Source organism: Pogoniulus pusillus, chromosome 1 (assembly GCF_015220805.1).
Source record: "Pogoniulus pusillus isolate bPogPus1 chromosome 1, bPogPus1.pri, whole genome shotgun sequence".
In the NCBI taxonomy this organism is placed as follows: domain Eukaryota; kingdom Metazoa; phylum Chordata; class Aves; order Piciformes; family Lybiidae; genus Pogoniulus; species Pogoniulus pusillus.
The window spans coordinates 6,418,831-6,438,739 of NC_087264.1; the positions used below are offsets into that span (position 1 = coordinate 6,418,831).

The following is a 19,909-nucleotide window of genomic DNA, read 5'->3' on the forward strand; positions in this document are numbered from 1 at the left end:
AGCATTTGTTCAATGAACAGGTAGAATACAGGGATCCAGCTGCACGTGCTTCTCTTCCCATGCTTTCCTTTTACTTGAAGAGGACTTTTAATATGTTTAATCCTACATTTAAATAAAAGGCAAATGTGGAAACAGCAAAACATTGTCTTGGTTCACAACTCCACAGGACTGGAAGAGCAGCTGCTGTGACAGGACATGACCGTGGAGCAGCCTGCGTCAGACAACTTCTAGACACATTTAAGCTCTATATAGAAATGAAAAAACATCCCTATTATAAATGTTTGGTTTCCTCTTAGTGAATAAAGACCCTCTGAAAACAGGAAGAAGCCTCCTGCTGGTTTCAGTAGTGTGCTCTCAGCTACACCTAGCAAAACAAAACACAAATAGAAATAGTTTTGCATTGAAACAGTGGGGGAAACCCCCTGATGGATGTGGTAGAATAGCATCTATGCTGCTGACTTGGGGCAGAGCTGCAAAACAAGGTTTAGAGCCACAATTAGTCAATTCAATCCTAAAACTTAGATTTCATGTTATCGTCACCTTAAGGGGTCACCCATCACTGGGATGACAGAAAATATTCATCAGATTCTCCTTTCTTACTTTCAGTTAAAGCTTTCAGAAACATGTGAACAAAATCTATTTAAAATGGGCAGTTCTAAGAACCCCACTAAGAGAAGAAGAGTTAAGAACCTGATTTAAAGTGGAGAATGAGCTCACAAACCACACGTATCAAAGAGCAAAAACAGTTAAGAACCTGATTTTAAGTGGAGAATGAGCTCACAAACCACATATATCTAAGAGCAAGAAGAGTTAAGAACCTGATTTTAAGTGGAGAATGAGCTCACAAACCACATGTATCTAAGAGCAAAAACAGTTAAGAACCTGATTTTAAGTGGAGAATGAGCTCACAAACCACACATATCTAAGAGCAAGAAGAGTTAAGAACCTGATTTTAAGTGGAGAATGAGCTCACAAACCACATGTATCTAAGAGCAAAAACAGTTAAGAACCTGATTTTAAGTGGAGAATGAGCTCACAAACCACATATGTCTAAGAGCAAGAAGAGATAAGAACCTGATTTTAAGTGGAGAATGAGCTCACAAACCACATATATCTAAGAGCAAGAAGAGATAAGAACCTGATTTTAAGTGGAGAATGAGCTCACAAACCACATATATCTAAGAGCAAGAAGAGATAAGAACCTGATTTTAAGTGGAGAATGAGCTCACAAACCACATGTATCTAAGAGCAAAAACAGTTAAGAACCTGATTTTAAGTGGAGAATGAGCTCACAAACCACATATATCTAAGAGCAAGAAGAGTTAAGAACCTGATTTTAAGTGGAGAATGAGCTCACAAACCACATATATCTAAGAGCAAAAACAGTTAAGAACCTGATTTTAAGTGGAGAATGAGCTCACAAACCACACATATCTAAGAGCAAGAAGAGTTAAGAACCTGATTTTAAGTGGAGAATGAGCTCACAAACCACATGTATCTAAGAGCAAAAACAGTTAAGAACCTGATTTTAAGTGGAGAATGAGCTCACAAACCACATATATCTAAGAGCAAGAAGAGATAAGAACCTGATTTTAAGTGGAGAATGAGCTCACAAACCACATATATCTAAGAGCAAGAAGAGATAAGAACCTGCTTTTAAGTGGAGAATGAGCTCACAAACCACATATATCTAAGAGCAAGAAGAGATAAGAACCTGATTTTAAGTGGAGAATGAGCTCACAAACCACATGTATCTAAGAGCAAAAACAGTTAAGAACCTGATTTTAAGTGGAGAATGAGCTCACAAACCACATATGTCTAAGAGCAAGAAGAGATAAGAACCTGATTTTAAGTGGAGAATGAGCTCACAAACCACACATATCTAAGAGCAAGAAGAGATAAGAACCTGATTTTAAGTGGAAAATGAGCTCACAAACCACATGTATCTAAGAGCAAAAACAGTTAAGAACCTGATTTTAAGTGGAGAATGAGCTCACAAACCACATATATCTAAGAGCAAGAAGAGTTAAGAACCTGATTTTAAGTGGAGAATGAGCTCACAAACCACATATATCTAAGAGCAAGAAGAGATAAGAACCTGATTTTAAGTGGAGAATGAGCTCACAAACCACATATATCTAAGAGCAAAAACAGTTAAGAACCTGATTTTAAGTGGAGAATGAGCTCACAAACCACATGTATCTAAGAGCAAAAACAGTTAAGAACCTGATTTTAAGTGGAGAATGAGCTCACAAACCACATATATCTAAGAGCAAGAAGAGATAAGAACCTGCTTTTAAGTGGAGAATGAGCTCACAAACCACATATGTCTAAGAGCAAAAACAGTTAAGAACCTGATTTTAAGTGGAGAATGAGCTCACAAACCACATATATCTAAGAGCAAGAAGAGTTAAGAACCTGATTTTAAGTGGAGAATGAGCTCACAAACGATGTATATCAAAGAGCAACAAGCAAAAATCATATAAATGGTTGCAAGGACGAAAAAAATCTCTCTATCTTTGAGAAATAGGTTAACAGGACTAACTTTGAGCATGACTCCTAACCCCTTCCAGTGTGTGCAATCCTCAGTGCAGTGTTTGCTTCTTCTAACTGTAATTTAAGGGTGGGATTTTCAAAGATGCTGTCTGTTGGCTTGCCTGCAATTCTCATGAAGACAATGGAAAATTTCAGTGGGGTCCACATATGCCTAATGTGGAAAGCATTTAGAAGTCTTCACATTTCCTCCTTTTCTATCCTTTCTTGTGGGTGACCAAGCTCTGAGCACACAGGACACACTGAGCCAGGTCCAAGAGTCATTTTTTGGCTGCTGGTTGTGGACTCCTGAAAGAAGTTAAGCACCTGGAGACTTTTCTGATGTAATCCTTAGCCTGAGCTTTGCAGACTGGATTTGTAACTTTTCATTTCAACCACTACTGAGACTGAAGATGAAAATTATCACATTACCAGTGTAATAGACAAGACAAATGGGTATCTTGGTCAAGTGTGACACTGCACTCGTTGCTGTCACTTGATTTCATCTCATCACCTTTAGGATGACAGAAATAATCTTGTGTTTGTTTTTTTGCCAAAGATCACTTTAAGCTCTTGCTGATATCAGCTCTGGTGAATTTTGACTTTGATCAGAACGTAAAGAGTTGTCACCAGTGCACAGTTTGCAGACCTTCCAACACAACAGTTATTTGTACTGATAACTTGTAGAAATGTGTCTGAAGCCTGTCAAAGTAGTTTGGGTGGAAGCCATATTCACAGCACAACTGTCAGAGCATTTCTCCCAACACTTTTCCCCAAAACATGCAGCTGCTCTGACTGCACTACTGACCTGCCTTGTCAGTATGGTGTAAGTTGCTGTCTACAACTACCTGAAGGGAGGCTGTAGCCAGGTGGGGGGTGGTCTCTTCTCCCAGGCACCCAGCAATAGAATAAGGGAACACAGTCTCAAGCTGTGCCAGGGAAAGTATAGGCTGGATGTTAGGAGGAAGTTCTTCACAGAGAGAGTGATTGGCATTGGAATGGGCTGCCCAAGGAGGTGGTGGAGGCACCGTCCCTGGGGGTGTTGAAGCAAAGCCTGGCTGAGGCACTTAGTGCCATGGTCTGGTTGACTGGATAGGGCTAGGGTATAGGTTGGACTGGATGATGTTGGAGGTCTCTTCCAACCTGGTTGATTCTATGATTCTATGATTCTAAGTGAGCCCAAACTTTCCCCAAACTTGTAAATGTTAATTCATTAATAAGCAATAACATAATGCAATGTGAGAGGGGAAAGGTATTAGCAAAGCCTTCTTCACTCACGAGCAGAGGTGATCTAAAGTGGTGAGCCTGGGTTACTAAGTAGGAAATCATAGAATCAAGCAGGTTGGAAGAGACCTCCAAGATCATCCAGTCCAACCTAGCACCCAGCCCTGTCCAATCAACTAGACCATGGCACTAAGTGCCTCAGCCAGGCTTTGCTTCAACACCTCCAGGGACAGCGACTCCACCATCTCCATTCCAACACAAATCACTCTCTCTGGCAAGAACTTCCCCCTAACATCCAGCCTATACTTCCCCTGGCACAACTTGAGACTGTGTCCCCTTGTTCTGTTGCTGGTTGTCTGGGAGAAGAGACCAACCCCCACCTGGCTACAACCTGGCTACAGAGCAAGGTATAGCATGGTGCCCACGCTGCCCCAGCGAGTATAGTGTGTGCCTGGCAAAAGGACTCAGAGGTGCCTCCATGGAGCCACACTCTGATTCCTGGGGTTCAGCAGCACTTTCAGACTGGGCGGGCTTTGAAGAAGGCTGGAGAGAGTAGCAGGAAGATGGCCCAGACTTGTTCTCTAGTGCAAGGATAACTGAATCCAGTTTAACCTGTTATGATGTTGATGCACTTGTCAAATACAAGCATTTCACTGCAAAGAAACTCTCTGCTTCCCCAAGAACACAAAGACACCCAAAAGAAGTCTCTGGTTTTGTGTTGTGCTTCAGCAGTGCTTGGGTAACAGTGCAGCAAGTCATTCTAATTGAGTTTGTGAGAGAGTTGTAATGAGCTCAGCACAAAGCAAGGCCTAACACATCAGTCAGAAATTAGCAAGTTAAAAGAAGGGGGGGGGGGGGGGGGGGGGGGGGGGAAGTAATTTACTTAATGTGAGCAACTAAATTTTCTCTCTTAAAAGTTGCCGTGTGCAATATTGCTGGAGTACCAAGCTGGGAAAACCAAAAGATGAGTACTAAAGCATTATGTGGAAAGCAGCCAAGAGGAAAGGGACCTGGGGGTACTGATAGACAGTAGGCTGAACATGAGCCAGCAGTGTGCCCAGGTGGCCAAGAGAGCCAATGGCATCCTGGCCTGGATCAGGAACAGTGTGGCCAGTAGGACAAGGGAGGTTATTCTGCCCCTGTACTCAGCACTGGTCAGGCCACACCTTGAGTGCTGTGTCCAGTTCTGGGCTCCTCCATTCAAGAGAGATGTTGAGGTGCTGGAAGGTGTCCAGAGAAAGGCAACAAAGCTGGTGAGGGGCCTGGAGCACAAACCCTATGAGGAGAGGCTGAGGGAGCTGGGGGTGTGCAGCCTGGAGAAGAGGAGGCTCAGGGGTGACCTCATTGCTGTCTACAACTACCTGAAGGGAGGCTGTAGCCAGGTGGGGTTGGTCTCTTCTGCCAGGCAAGCAGCAACAGAACAAGGGGACACAGTCTCAAGTTGTGCCAGGGGAAGCATAGGCTGGATGTTAGGAAGAAGTTGTTGGCAGAGAGAGTGATTGGCACTGGAATGGGCTGCCCAGGAAGGTGGTGGAGTCACCGTCCCTGGAGGTGTTGAAGCAAAGCCTGGCTGAGGCACTTAGTGCCATGGTCTAGTTGATTGGATGGGGCTGGGTGCTAGGTTGGACTGGATGATGTTGGAGGTCTCTTCCAACCTGGTTGATTCTATGATTCTATGTCTGACTTTTGAGAGCCAAATCTTGTTTCAAAGATGAACCAAACCTTCACCTAATTTTTTTTTTCCAAGCAATAAAATTTCAAACCAAGGAAATTCAGTTTTCCACCAATTATGTTTTGCATAGTTTAAAAAGCATATAAGCTCTATTAAGTTTCCTATTTACAGCACATGATTCTGTAACCTTCTGCTTTATCCTTCTTTAAACATGTAATTAGTGTATATTGTAATGGCTCATTAATATCCTCTATTGTACATAGTTTATTTTAACAAAATAAATGTATTACTGCATCATTTGACAGCATCATTTGGATGTAATGGTGCAATGATGTGTTTATTTTCCCAAATGCTGACCACATGTAACTTGCAGAATATTTTAGGTAGGTGAAACATATATAGGGTTGAGTTTGGGTGGTCCTGGAGCTGCCAGCGCCTTCCAGTGCCTCCTGCAGAAAGTCAAACAGGAGTTGATATGTTCTACTTGGGAAAGTGCTGCTTAATCAAGTTCTCTGCTGCCTGGAAACATGGGGAAATGGAGATCACAGAATCAAGCAGGTTAATAATAGATGAGGGGAGAGCAAATGACGTCATTTACCTGGACCTGAGCAAGGCCTTTGACACTGTACCACACCACATCCTGGACTCCAAGCTGGTGACACATGGGTTTGAGGGGTGGAGCATGTGATGGATAAAGAACTGGTTAATGGCTGCACCCAAAGTGTGGCTGTCAATGGGTCCATGTCCAAGTGGAGGTCAGTGACAAGCAGAGTCCCTCGGGGATCAGTCCTGGGACCAGTCTTGTTCAACATCTTTGTTGGTGCCATGGACAGAGGCATTGAGTGCAGCCTCAGCAAGTTTGCTGACAACACCAAGCTGTGTGGTGCAGCAGACAGGCTGAAGGGAAGAGATCCATCCAGAGGGACCTGGACAGAGGTGGGCACAAGCCAACTTCATGAGATTCAACAAGATCAAGTGCAGTGTCCTGCATCTGGGTCGAGGCAATCCCAAGCACAAATTCAGGCTGGACAGTGATTGGCTGAAGAGCAGCCCTGAGGAGAGGGGCTTGGGGGTGCTGGTGGATGAGAAGCTCAACAGGAGCCAGCAGTGTGCACTTGCAGCCCAGAAAGCCAACCAGAGCCTGGGCTGCATCAGGAGAAGTGTGGCCAGCAGGGCCAGGGAGGTGATTCTCCCCCTCTACTCTGCTCTGCTGAGACTCCACCTGGAGTACTGCATCCACTTCTGCAGCCCCTGCTACTAAGAGGGATGAGGAGATGCTGGAGTGTGTCCAGAGAAGGACCATGAGGATGCTCAGAGGGCTGGAGCAGCTCTGCTACGAGGACAGACTGAAAGAGTTGGGGCTGTGCAGGCTGGAGAAGAAGAGGCTCCCAGGTGACCTTCTTGTGGCCTTCCAGGATCTGAAGGGGGCTACAAAAAGGCTGGGGAGGGACTTTTTAGGCTCTCAAGGAGTGCCAGGACTAGGGGGAATGTAGCAAAGCTGGAGGTGGGGAGATTCAGGCTGGACATGAGGAGGAAGTTCTTGAGCATGAGAGTGGTGAGAGCCTGGACTGGGTTGCCCAGGGAGGTGGTTGAGGCCCCATCCCTGGAGGTGTTTAGGGCCAGGCTGGATGAGGCTGTGGCAAGCCTGATCTAGGGTAGGGTGTCCCTGGCAATGGGAGGGGGTTGGAACTAGATGATCCTTGTGGTCCCTTCCAACCCTGCCTGATTCTGTGATTCTATGATGATAAGGAACATGAACTGTGTAACCCTCAGCCCATCAGACGGGGCAGGGAGAGTCAGAAGAGAAAGTGAAACGCTTAAAGGGATGAAGAAGGTAAGTGAGAAAACACAACCCTTAAATGCTGGACTGGAATCAAGAATATGACTGGCTCCAGTCTTTGAAGGGTTCAGCACGGAAATGTAAAATAAATAATTAGTTAATTAATCAATTAAACCCCAAAGATAGTTCCTTTGTTACCCAGCTTTCTATTGCCATTGATCTCAAGACCAGAAGCATTCCCATGGACCAGATGATCTGGTCTGCAAACTAAGACTAGAAATCCCACCATTGCTGGACATCCCTGACACTGATTGGACTAAAGCAAGGCTTAACCAGTCCCTGCCAAAGGCACTCACACAGCAATGACAAAGGGCAGAAAGGTCTAATCTTAACAAAAAGGCACCACAGCCCAAATCCCTGGATGCTATAAATGGATACACATCCCCAGAGGAGTGAGGACAACTCAGGAGGGCACAGCAGGTAGCCTACAACACATTTGATTTACCTGCCCCTGGGAGAAGCTGGCTTCAGCCACTAGGCTTTGCCCAGCCAGACTTTGGGAAGTAACAGCATCTAGGGTTAATAACAAGGTGTTAAATACATCCTCCAGAGCAGAAACTTCCCAAACTGCTGCTTGCTAAATCTGGCTGGAAGAAGCCAGGGAAGGACACCTCTGTACCCTGATGCTGTCACATTTCCTCAGGATCTGCTGCTGGCTGGTGGCAGCAGGATATTGGGCAAGACAGCCCTCACTGAGCCAGGGAAGTGGCTCCTATCTTTTCATATGAGGACAATAAGAGCAGGAGGGAGCTGCCTGTCCCATCCCTCAAAAAGAAAACCAGCCACTGCAGGAAACATGCACCTGGGGGGGCTTCCTGCCCTCCCTCTCACTGCAACACCAGTTTGAAGACAAAAGTAAAACTACTCTGCTTTCTGACATCATCAGTCTGGCTGATGCACACCAACTGCAGCACAGGCAGGAGGGGAGCTGAACTTCCAAGACCTGGAAGGTTTCTGTAGCTATCACATAACAGAAGAGTATTGTGTAAAATCAAAGCACAAAGTGACTATTGCTGTTCAGGTTCAAAGTGCAACCAAGACAGAAAAAAAAAGAGAGAAACTGAGTGTTGTGCAGGGCCCACATGAGAGAATCATACACCAGTTTGTCAGAACAGACCTTTAAGATCATGGAGTCCAACCATTAACCCAGCACTGCCAAGACCAGCACTAAACTATGGGCTGAGGTAGGGACGTGATCTGTTGTTCCTGGAGGTTTTGGGTAGAGGGTTGAACTTCACAGGCTCACAGGATGTTAGGGGTTGGAAGGGACCCAAGGAGATCATCCAGTCCAATCCCCTTGCCAGAGCAGGACAATACAATCTAGCACAGATCACAGGGGAACACATCCAGACTGGCCTGGAAAGTCTCCAGAGAAGGAGACTCCACAGCCTCTCTGGGGAGCCTGTCCCAGTGCTCTGGGACCCTTACAGTAAAGAAGTTCCCCTTTCTGTTAAGGTGGAACCTCTTTTGCTGCAATTTACACCCATTGCTCCTTGTCCTATCCCAGGGAGCAGTGAGCAGAGCCTGTTCCCCTCTCCTGGCAGCCTTCAGATACTTATAAACATTTATCAAATCCCCTCTAAGTCTTCTCTTCTCCAGACTAAACAGCCCCAGGTCCCTCAGCCTCTCCTCACAAGCCATGCCCTCCAGGCCCCTAATCATCCTCGTAGCCCTCTGCTGGACCCTCTCCAGCAGATCCCTGTCCCTCTTAAACTGGGGAGCCCAAAACTGAACACAGTATTGAAGATGAGGTCTCACCAGGGCAGAGTAGAGGAAGAGGAGAACCTCCCTTGATCTGCTGGACACACTCCTCCTAATACACCCCAGGATCCCATTGGCCTCCTTGGCCACAGGGGCACACAGCTGTGCCATGGTTAACTTCGAGGTCTATCCAAGCCCCAGTGCTTCTGTTTAGTGCTGGTGGTCACTGTGCAGGCTGCAAAAAATTAGGGGGTTTCATGGAAGAGACATGTGGTGAGGTGTGACTGCCTCTATGCCACACCTCGCAGACAAAGTTAAGCACCAAAGCAGGAAGTTTGTTTGTTACTTTGAATAGGTGGGACAGTGAAGTTTAAATCTGTGGCTTTCATAGCATCACAGTATCATCAGGGCTGGAAGAGACCTCACAGATCATCAAGTCCAACCCTTTGCCACAGAGCTCAAGGCTAGACCATGGCACCAAGTGCCACGTCCAGTCCTGCCTTGAACAGCTCCAGGGACGGCGACTCCACCACCTCCCCGGGCAGCCCATTCCAGTGTCCAATGACTCTCTCAGTGAAGAACTTTCTCCTCACCTCCAGCCTAAATCTCCCCTGGCATAGCCTGAGGCTGTGTCCTCTCGTTCTGGTGCTGGCCACCTGAGAGAAGAGAGCAACCTCCTCCTGGCCACAACCACCCCTCAGGTAGCTGTAGACAGCAATAAGGTCACCCCTGAGCCTCCTCTTCTCCAGGCTAACCAATCCCAGCTCCCTCAGCCTCTCCTCGTAGGGCTGTGCTCGAGGCCTCTCCCCAGCCTCGTCGCCCTTCTCTGGACACGCTCAAGCATCTCAATGTCCCTTCTAAACTGGGGGGCCCAGAACTGAACACAGTACTCAAGGTGAGGTCTGACCAGTGCAGAGTACAGGGGCAGAATGACCTCCCTGCTCCTGCTGGCCACACCATTCCTGATGCAGGCCAGGATGCCACTGGCTCTCTTGGCCACCTGGGCACACTGCTGGCTCATGTTCAGGCAGGTATCAATCAGCACCCCCAGATCCCTCTCTGTCTGGCTGCTCTCCAGCCACTCCGACCCCAGCCTGTATCTCTGCATGGGGTTGTTGTGGCCAAAGTGCAGCACCCTGCACTTGGAGCTATTGAACCCCATCCCATTGGACTCTGCCCATCTGTCCAGGCGGTCAAGGTCCTGCTGCCTTCCAACTCAGGACCTTGCCTTTAATGGGCATTAAAGAGCCCCAAGGAGATGAAAGTGGCCTGGAAGGGGCTCCTTGTGCTCTGAAAAATGGACTGCCCAGGGAGGTGGTGGAGGTGCTGTCCCTGGAGGTGTTGAAGCAAAGCCTGGCTGAGGCACTTAGTGCCATGGTCTAGTTGATTGGCTAGGGCTGGGTGCTAGGTTGGCCTGGATGCTCTTGGAGGTCTCTTCCAACCTGGTTGATTCTATGATTTTAGGAAGTTCTGAACAGGTCATAGCATCCCAGCTGCTGCATGAAGGATGTGTGAACACCCACAGACCTGGTTGCAAGTGTCAGTATTTGACAGATTGAAAACTTAGTAGTGTAACAACTTCTGGAAAAAAAGCCCCAGAATTGCAGCTCCCAGGAACAGGAATGAAGATGGCTCTTTGAAAGTCATTGTGTGCCCACCTGTGGGAGAACAGCATAGCTGGACAAAGAAGGATACGCACCACTCAGCTTGGTGGGCTCTGATGTCTGGCCCTTTGTCACCTGTAGCAGATCCACAGCATCTTCATTCACTTCTGCTTTCCTCCTTAAAAGACCATCTAGAAGTGGGCAGCTTGGTTTTGGTCAGTACATCCTTTCCAGTCTTCCTCTTCCACTCCCCCAAGTCTGGCTGCTCCCTCCTCAATCAAAATCCTCTTTCAGACCCTGCAGTGTTTTCTTCTGAACACTTGCTGGGGTTTCTACTGCCTCACCACGTCCAGCTATAGCTCATAGTTCCAGCTGGCTCCAAAGGAAGGAAGTTTGTCACTTTCTAACACTCCTTCTGATCCTGACACTACAGCACAGCCAGACTCTGTGACAGAGATCCAGCAAAGGAAGTGACTTCACATCAGCACGAGATGTTTTGCAGGTGTTCAAAGATCTGACAAAGAGTTCATAGGAGCTTATGTAACTGAATGGGTAGCTTCAGCGAGACCAGTGGATGTAGTCTACCTTGACCTTAGCAAGGCCTTTGACACCATCTCCCATGATATTCTAGTGAGCACACTCAGGAAGTGTGGGATGGAAGAGCAGGCAGTGAGGTGGATTAGGAACTGGTTACAAGATAGAGTTCAAAGAGTGGTGATCAATGATGCTAGGTCCAGCTGGAGAGCTGTAACCAGTGGAGTCCCCCAGGAATCAGTGCTGGGTCCACTCCTGTCTAACATTGTCATCAATGACATTGATGAGAGGACAGACAGACAGAGTCTGCTCAGCAAGTTTGCTGCTGACACCAAGCTGGGAGGCTTGGCTGAGACAGCTGAAGGCTGTGCTGCCATCCAGAGAGACCTGGACAGACTGGAGAGCTGAGCACAGAGGAGCCAGATGAAGTGCAACAAGGACAAGTGCAGAGTCCTGCATCTGGGGAGGAATAATGAACTGCAGCAGTACAGGCTGGGAGGTGATCTGCTGGAGAGCAGCCCTGTGGAGAGGGACCTGGTGGCTAACAAGTTACCCATGGCACAGCAATGTGCCCTTGTGGCCAAGAGGGTCAGTGGGATCCTGGGGTGTGTGAGGAAGAGTGTGTCCAGCAGATCAAGGGAGGTTCTCCTCCCCCTCTACTCTGCCCTGGTGAGACCTCATCTTGAATACTGTGTTCAGTTCAGACTGGAGGGCACTGCCTTATGAGGAGAGGCTGAGAGACCTGAGGCCTTTTAGTCTGGAGAAGAGAAGACTTAGAGGGGATTTGATAAATGTTTGTAAATATCTGAGGGCTGGCCAGGAGCTGGGGACAGGCTCTGCTCACTGCTCCCTGGGATAGGACAAGGAGCAATGGGTGTAAGTTGCAGCAAAAGAGGTTCTGCTTCAACACAAGGGGGAACTTCTTTACTGTAAGGGTCCCAGAGCACTGGGACAGGCTCCCCAGAGAGGCTGTGGAGTCTCCTTCTCTGGAGACTTTCAAGGCCTGTCTAGATGGGTTCTTCTGTGATCTGTGTTAGATTGTGTGATCCTGCTCTGACAGGGAGGTTGGACTCGATGATCTCCTGGGGTCTCTTCCAACCCCTGACATCCTGTGAGCCTGTGAGCTTATACACATTCTGCACAAGAAATCACTACAAATAAATAAGGGAGGACAATGTTGTCTAAAATTGCTTTCATACTACAATGTTGTGGTTTATTAAGGACACAAAATCATTTGCAGGTTTCCCATAGTAGCTGTGATTTTTGTGAGAAGGATAATAAGATCAGAGGAATTGTGAGATGCCATCTGAAACTAAACACAAAGACTCTCTGAAAGGCAGTTAAACTTCCATCAGCAGAAAACTGCTCCTGCTGCTGTTGGACACATCAGTTGCTATTCAGAATTAAAAGAGGTAGTCATAAAATCATCTTGCTTCCTACTCAAACACAGAGCAGCTTTTTCAGTGCCAGCCAAAATGATTGACAGCAACTAATAAAATGCAATTTAAATTGAATCTGACTCAGTGAGAACAGGACACTTGGGAAGTCTCAAGTATGCATGCATGGAAATGAATCATAGAAGCAATCACGTTGGAAGAGACCTCCAAGATCATCCAGTCCAACCTAGCACCCAGACCTATCCAATCAACTAGGCCATGGCACTAAGTGTCTCATTCAGGCTTTTGTTGAACACCTCCAGAGATGATGACTCCACCACCTCCCTGGGCAGCCCATTCCAATGCCAATCACTCTCTCTGCCAACAACTTCCTAACAACATCCAGCCTAGACCTCCCCTGGCACAACTTGAGACTGTGTCCCCATGTTCTCTTGCTGCTTGCCTGGCAGAAGAGACCAATCCCCACCTGGCTACAGCCTCCCTTCAGGGAGTTGTAGACAGCAATGAGCTCTGCCCTGAGCCTCCTCTTCTCCAGGCTAAACACCCCCAGCTCCCTCAGCCTCTCTGCACAGGGCTGTGCTCCAGGCCCCTCACCAGCTTCATGGACCTTCTCTGGACACCTTCCAGTATCTCAACATCTCTCTTGAAGTGAGGAGCCCAAAACTGGACACAGCACTCAAGCTGTGGCCTGACCAGTGTTGAGTACAGGGGCAGAATAACCTCCCTTGTCCTACTGGCCACACTGTTCCTGCTGCAGGCCAGGATGCCATTGGGTGTCTTCTGGATGAAGTCACCCAACTAAGGGGAAGGCAGGTGCAGGTACTACTCTCAGCAGCAATTCTCTCCTAATGTCTATCTGAGAAGGTGTCTTTTTTATTGCTGTTTTTTTTCCCCTAAACTTCTGTAAGCCTCTTCCTCTTGGCAAATCTTCTTACTTTCACATAATTCTTCCCTAAACAAAATGGGAAATTAAAGGATGAACATGGATTTGTCCTCCTGCATGTGGGAACCAGAGGACAAAGGCACTTGGGTGGCTATGCTCACCAGGGGGCACTTGCAGCTTCACCTAGGTGCCCTGTAGTTTGTCTGAGAAGTGTGAACCATCGTTTGGCACATTTGCTCTCTTCCCTTTCCTGGGTTTGTCTCACTCATGCTGGCCACATGACTGACCACTCCACAGATGTGAGCACATCTGGCTGCCCTGTGTGCACCCTTAGAGGAGCAGGACTCCATGGAGCTGAGCAGCTGGGGGAAGTGTGGGAACACCCTCTGTAGCTCCCTCTTTCCCACCACCTCAGCCAGGGGCTCACTGAAATAAATCACAGTCGTTGTGTTTCGGCTTGGTCCCTCTAACTCTGGAAATCGTCAGGAGAGAATCCTTGGGCTCTAGGGAATGTTGCTGGTTCTACAGGATGTCAGTTCTGCTTCTATCCCTGGACAACAGCAGATGGGTAGCCATGCACTTTGGGGCTTAGAGAGTTTATGTGCTTCTCTGTGTTTTCAAGGAATCATAGGATCAACCAGGTTGGAAGAGGCCTCCAAGATCATCCAGGCCAACCTAGCACCCAGCCCTAGCCAATCAACTAGACCATGGCACTAAGTGCCTCATCCAGGCTTTGCTTCAACACATGGATCTTGAATACCTGGAGTACTGTATGCAGTTCTAGAGCCCTCAGCACAAGGACATGGAACTGTTAGAGCTAGTCAAGAGGCAGGCCATGAAGGTGCTCAGAGGGCTGCAGCAGCTCTGCTATAAGGACAGGCTACAAGAGTTGGGGCTGTTCAGCCTGGAGAAGAGAAGGCTTCGAGGAGACCTTGTAGTGGCCTTCCAGGATCTGAAGGGGACCTGCAGGAAGGCTGGAGAGGGACTATTGACAAAGTCTTGTAATGACAGGATGAGGAGTAATGGGTTTCAACTGGTAGAGAGAAGATTTAAACTAGATGTTAGGAAGAAGTTCTTCACAGTGAGGGTGGTGAAGCACTGGCACAGGTTGCCCAGGGAGGTTGTGGGTGCTCCCTCTCTGGAGGTGTTCAAGGCCAGGTTAGATAAGCAACCTGTTCTAGTGGGAGGTGTTCCTGCCTATGGCAGGGGGTTGCAACTGGATGATCCTTGAGATCCCTTCCAACCTAAACCATTCTATGATTCAATGACCTCCAGGGACAGCAACTCCACCACCTACCTCCCTGGGCAGCCCATTCCAACACCAATCACTCTTTCTGTGAAGAACTTCCTCCTAACATCCAGCCTAGACCTGCCCTGGAAGAACTTGAGACTGTCCCCCCTTGTTCTGTTCCTGGTTGCATCCTGGGAGAAGAGACCAACCCCCACCTGGCTACCTTTTTTTTTTCCTCTATCAGAATAGCTCCAATTAAGCAAATCACTGAAATACTGTGCTTCATTGTAAAAGTTCACTGATACCTGAAAAACATTTCATTATGAGCTTAAGTACTTTCCTGAGTCAGAGCTGAGCTAAGTATGCATTCAAGACAGCAATTTGGATGACCATTTCCATTTAGTTGGCCCTAAGGCTTTTTCTTCGGCTGTTGTTCCTGATGGATCTCAGGCAAAGAAGAGCTAATGCGGGGAGTGGGGGGGGGAAGGGGAGGGTGTGGAAATGTTGATAACTGCATTTACATTACTTGGAAGGAGCTAAAACCCCAGACATGAATAAACAGGCTGTAACTGAGGGGGTAACACCTTCGTATCCTGTTTCCACCTCCCAGTGGCTGCTCAGTCTGCGAGCACATTGTGCATGGACGGTCACAGAGCATGAAAAGCCTGCAAGGAAGGGAAGCTGCACCACTTATTTTACCCTAAGATTTGCCATTGTCAGGACGTGTGCTACATTTCTACTGCAGTAATGCTTTCAACAGAGTGAGGAGGGGGACTAAGCCTGATCTGCCTAGGATCGTCAAAGATTAGGAGCATTACAGATCAAGATCAATTTTTGGATTCACTCACACTCTATGCAGTGCTGGAGGTACCAGGAGTATGAAGCCAGGGAAGAATCTGGCACCTCCTCTCCTAAGCTGGGAAAGGGGAGCTCAGTCAGCCTCACATTCAGTGGTGGCAGTGGAGCAGATGTCACAGTCACAGCGGATGGCCACTGGATACGTGTAGGAGGGATCCACATCAGGAGCACACTTGGGCAGCTTCACTGTCATCATCTTGGTCTCATTGTAGGTGCAAACACGGTGGTAAGACTCAATGTAAGGTGGTTCCAGCACTGGTCTCTGCGGGAGGAAGAAATTCTGGCCTCAGGCAAGAGGCAAGACAATAATCTGGAGTCCCAGTTTCCTCCCAGGGGATTTAGCATAAGTATGGGAGCCACTGGATCCCAGTAGCATTGCAATAAAAGAAGAGACTCTGCAAGGTCTGTGCTGCCGGAGAAGCTTGGAAGTAGAGTAAATCAGGTGACAAGAAGTCCTTCGAAGGAACCTTATCCTACCAGGGAAATCTGGCTGTGGGTGACCTTTCCTCTCATCCCACCAAGTAGTGAAAAGCTTCAAAGCTGGCACACAGACCCTGGCTTCTCTTCTGGTCACTGCTGTGGACAAAATTCCTTCGGAGTCACTTGAAGCTTCCCTGTGTAAATCAAACTGGGTCTGGGCCCTGGAGCCTTCCAGTGGCAGAAAGTCAAAGTCAGAACTTGTTCTCTGGAGTGTGTGTAGATGTGCTTATGCTCTTTTTCTCTCCTCTTTTATGCCCCTAAAACATAACTACTTCATACTTATTTAGGCTTGTGACTTAAACCAGGACTAAATTAGAAACAGACATTGTCTTTGGGATTTGCTTGAAGCTAAATATATTACCTATCAACTGGGAGCTTCATCTGAATTGCAAATGGATTTTTTTCCAGAGAAGTAATAAAGGCTTCCTCTCCCTAAGTGTTCAGGATACAAGAGGCTTTCCAATTGCATAATAAGAGTATTATCCAAGTGCTTTGCTAATATCACCACATGGTGTGCATCCTGCTTTGAGGCACTGGGAGGAGGCAACACAAGACAAAGTGCTGTCCCTCCGAGAGTGGTCAGCAACAGCTGGTGAGGGGCCTGGAACACAAACCCTGTGAGGAGAGGCTGAGGGAGCTGGGGGTGTGCAGCCTGGAGAAGAGGAGGCTCAGGGCAGACCTCATTGCTATCTACAACTAACCGAAGGGAGGTTGTAGCCAGCTGGGGGTTGGTCTCTTCTGCCAGGCAACCAGCAACAGAAGAAGGGGACACAGTCTCAAGTTCTGCCAGAGGAGGTCTAGGCTGGATGTTAGGAGGAAGTTGTTGTCAGAGAGAGTGATTGGCATTGGAATGGGCTGCCCAGGGAGGTGGTGGAGTCACCATCCCTGCAGGTGTTCAAGAAAAGCCTGGCTGAGGCACTTAGTGCCTTGGTCTGGTTGACTGGCTAGGGCTGGGGGCTAGGTTGGACTGGATGATCTTGGAGGTCTCTTCCAACCTGGTTGATTCTATGAGGGGGTGACAGAGCAGGACACAGCCCTTGGCTGTAGATAGCTGCAAGCTCTTTAATGTTTGGTGAGTTTTCTTGAAGGGGAAGCACCCAGCCAGGGGCGCCAGTGCCAGTCAGGCACGCTCAGCCCCGGGCACAGCCTCACCTCCCAGGTCTCACAGCGTCCCCAGCACGCATCTGTGGTCACTCGCAGCCCCCTGCAGCCAGGTTTCTTGGCCAGGAAGGTGAACTCACGGACGGCGCAGCCGGTGAAGGTCCGCAGGTCGATGGCAGAGGTCCTGAGTGTGTTGCTGCAGCTGGCCAGTAGCACAAGGAGAACACCCAGGATGACACAGTGGAGCTCCATGCTGAGGCAAGAGAAAGAGAAGCGGAGTGAGCCAGCACAGAGCAGGAAGCAAGTGCAAGTGTCCAGGCTTAGCTTGACCTGGGACAATCTTTCCTCCCCTCAGACACATTATTCCTCACTGTGCTAGTTTGAACCCAGCTGGGATATTTTAGTGAGAGGAATTAGATGACAGACTGTGACAAGGAAAACAATGGTGATGGCTACTTCACTCATGGGCTTGCTGAGATGGATAAAAACAAGAACATAAACACAGATAACAGAGTTGCTCTCTGGCTCTGACTGCCTGCCCTTCTCTCTCTAACCTGCTGTCTCTGTAACTAATCCATCTGCTTCCTAACTCCCCTGGCAGATTCTCTAAACTCACCTTGAAGGTAAGGCAAAGTAAGGTAGAGGGGTGAAAAGGAGGTGGAAAGATGGTTCGGAGCCTCTCCTGGGGACTCTGATTTCTGGGAGAGGTATTGTGTTTCTATATTACCTTTTTAACTTGTCTATTTCTGTCTCTAGCTGCATAGATAGTTGAGCTCAATCTCACCTCTGCCAGTTTGTATTACCAGCAGAGGGTAATAATCAGAGGGCTGGATTAGGTTAGGGAGTCTCCTGGCGATGTCCCTAACCCGGGCACCAGGAAGGGAGCAGACCTCCCTGTGGGATGACAAATGGGTCCCTCTGTCCCCCTCAAGACCGAGTCCCCAACAACTATCTACACAGCTAGATACTTGCTGCTTCTCTGCCTCACTGAAGAAAGCAACCAGCCACCCTGGAAAACTTTCTCTGTCAAAAAAAAAGAATGAAGAGAGAGAACTGGAAGGTGACTTTGAGCCACAAGATCCATTTTATACAGCACATATTTGCATTGCATTTAAAGATGCCCACCTAGAAATCCCAGACTTGACATTTAATTCTCAGAAAGCCAGATCCTGCATGGGGCAGAGACCTGTCTGCACTGGCCTGTGTCCTCAGCTGGCCAAACCAAAGTTAATTGAGCTTGGCCAGCTTTTTGCCTGACTGATACTGAGTCTCCAGGCTCCTGCTAAACCAAATGCCTTAAGTCTGCTCATTCTGCACATGAAGTTTACTCCATGTTGTGTCTGCATGGTGACATACATGGAGTCATACAGTCTGTGAGTCTTACAGAGACTACATGCAGTCTTACGTGATTAAAAGAGCATTTCATAGAATCATAGAATCAACCAGCTTGGAAGAGACCTCCAAGATCATCCACCCAGCCCTAGCCAATCAACTGGACCATGGCACTAAGTGGGCCCCCCAGTTTAGGAGGGACATTGAGATGCTTGAGCGTGTCCAGAGAAGGGTGACGAGGCTGGGGAGAGGCCTTGAGCACAGCCCTACGAGGAGAGGCTGAGGGAGCTGGGATTGGTTAGCCTGGAGAAGAGGAGGCTCAGGGGTGACCTTATTGCTGTCTACAACTACCTGAGGGGAGGTTGTGGCCAGGAGGAGGTTGCTCTCTTCTCTCAGGTGGCCAGCACCAGAACGAGAGGACACAGCCTCAGACTGCGCCAGGGGAGATTTAGGCTGGAGGTGAGGAGAAAGTTCTTCACTGAGAGAGTCATTGGACACTGGAATGGGCTGCCCGGGGAGGTGGTGGAGTCGCCGTCCCTGGAGCTGTTCAAGGCAGGATTGGACGTGGCACTTGGTGCCATGGTCTAGCCTTGAGCTCTGTGGTAAAGGGTTGGACTTGATGATCTGTGAGGTCTCTTCCAATCCTAATAATACTGTGATACTGTGTGAAGTGCCTCAGCCAAGCTTTGCTTCAACACCTCCAGGGACGGTGACTCCACCACCTCCCTGGGCAGCCCATTCCAATGCCAATCACTCTCTCTGACAACAACTTCCTAACAACATCCAGCCTAGACCTCCCCTGCCACAACTTGAGACTGTGTCCCCTTGTTCTGTTGCTGCTTGCCTGGCAGAAGAGCCCAACCCCCACCTGGCTACAGCCTCCCTTCAGGTAATTGCAGACAGCAATACACAAGCATCAGCATGGTAAGAACACACTACAATTCCTTATTTTTAAACGCAGACATTTGAGAGCAAAAGATACAAACTTCAGAACAAACCAAACATTTATTCTTTGCCACTTTGCAAAACTGCTGCTTCATCAGACATGACATGGAGCAAACACAGTTGCACACTCACCTAGCCTGTTGGAGTCCTAAGTTGTAGGTGGTCTTTCAGGATGTCAGAGCAAGCAACAAGAGACCTGCACGGCAGTCTTTGTCAGCTCTGCGCTCAGTAGCTCTCCCTAAGAGCTCCTCCTGGAGTGCTTAATTGCTCAAATTTATAGAAAGGGTCCTGCCAGTCACAGCAAGATAAAGGCAGATCCTTACCTGAACTACCCAAGGCATCAAATTCATTGACTGTAAAAGCAAACCTCTCCTTTCCAACAGGGATTAGCTTAAACGATACTGATTCATAACAGCAGCCTTGACACAAAAGCAGTATCTTGGTGAGTGAAATAATGAGCATGTACTGGGGCAAAATAGATCTTCTCTTCCATAGAGGAATTGCAACACCTTTGTGAGGGGATGGGAGGTTGGCTCTGAAGTCATCACTACCTCCCTAACTCGCAAGCCCCTGAG

At 48.1% G+C, this 19,909-nt stretch overlaps 1 protein-coding gene across 1 annotated transcript; it reads right to left on the reverse strand.

Moving 5' to 3' along the window:
* Positions 1-15,549: 15,549 nt before the first annotated feature.
* GPHB5 (glycoprotein hormone subunit beta 5) lies at positions 15,550-17,309 on the reverse strand. Its single transcript, XM_064153940.1, has 2 exons — positions 17,109-17,309; positions 15,550-15,738 (listed from the first exon to the last, which is right to left on the reverse strand). The coding sequence occupies exons 1-2, from the start codon at positions 17,307-17,309 to the stop codon at positions 15,550-15,552; spliced, it is 390 nt and encodes a 129-aa protein (XP_064010010.1).
* Positions 17,310-19,909: the final 2,600 nt, after the last annotated feature.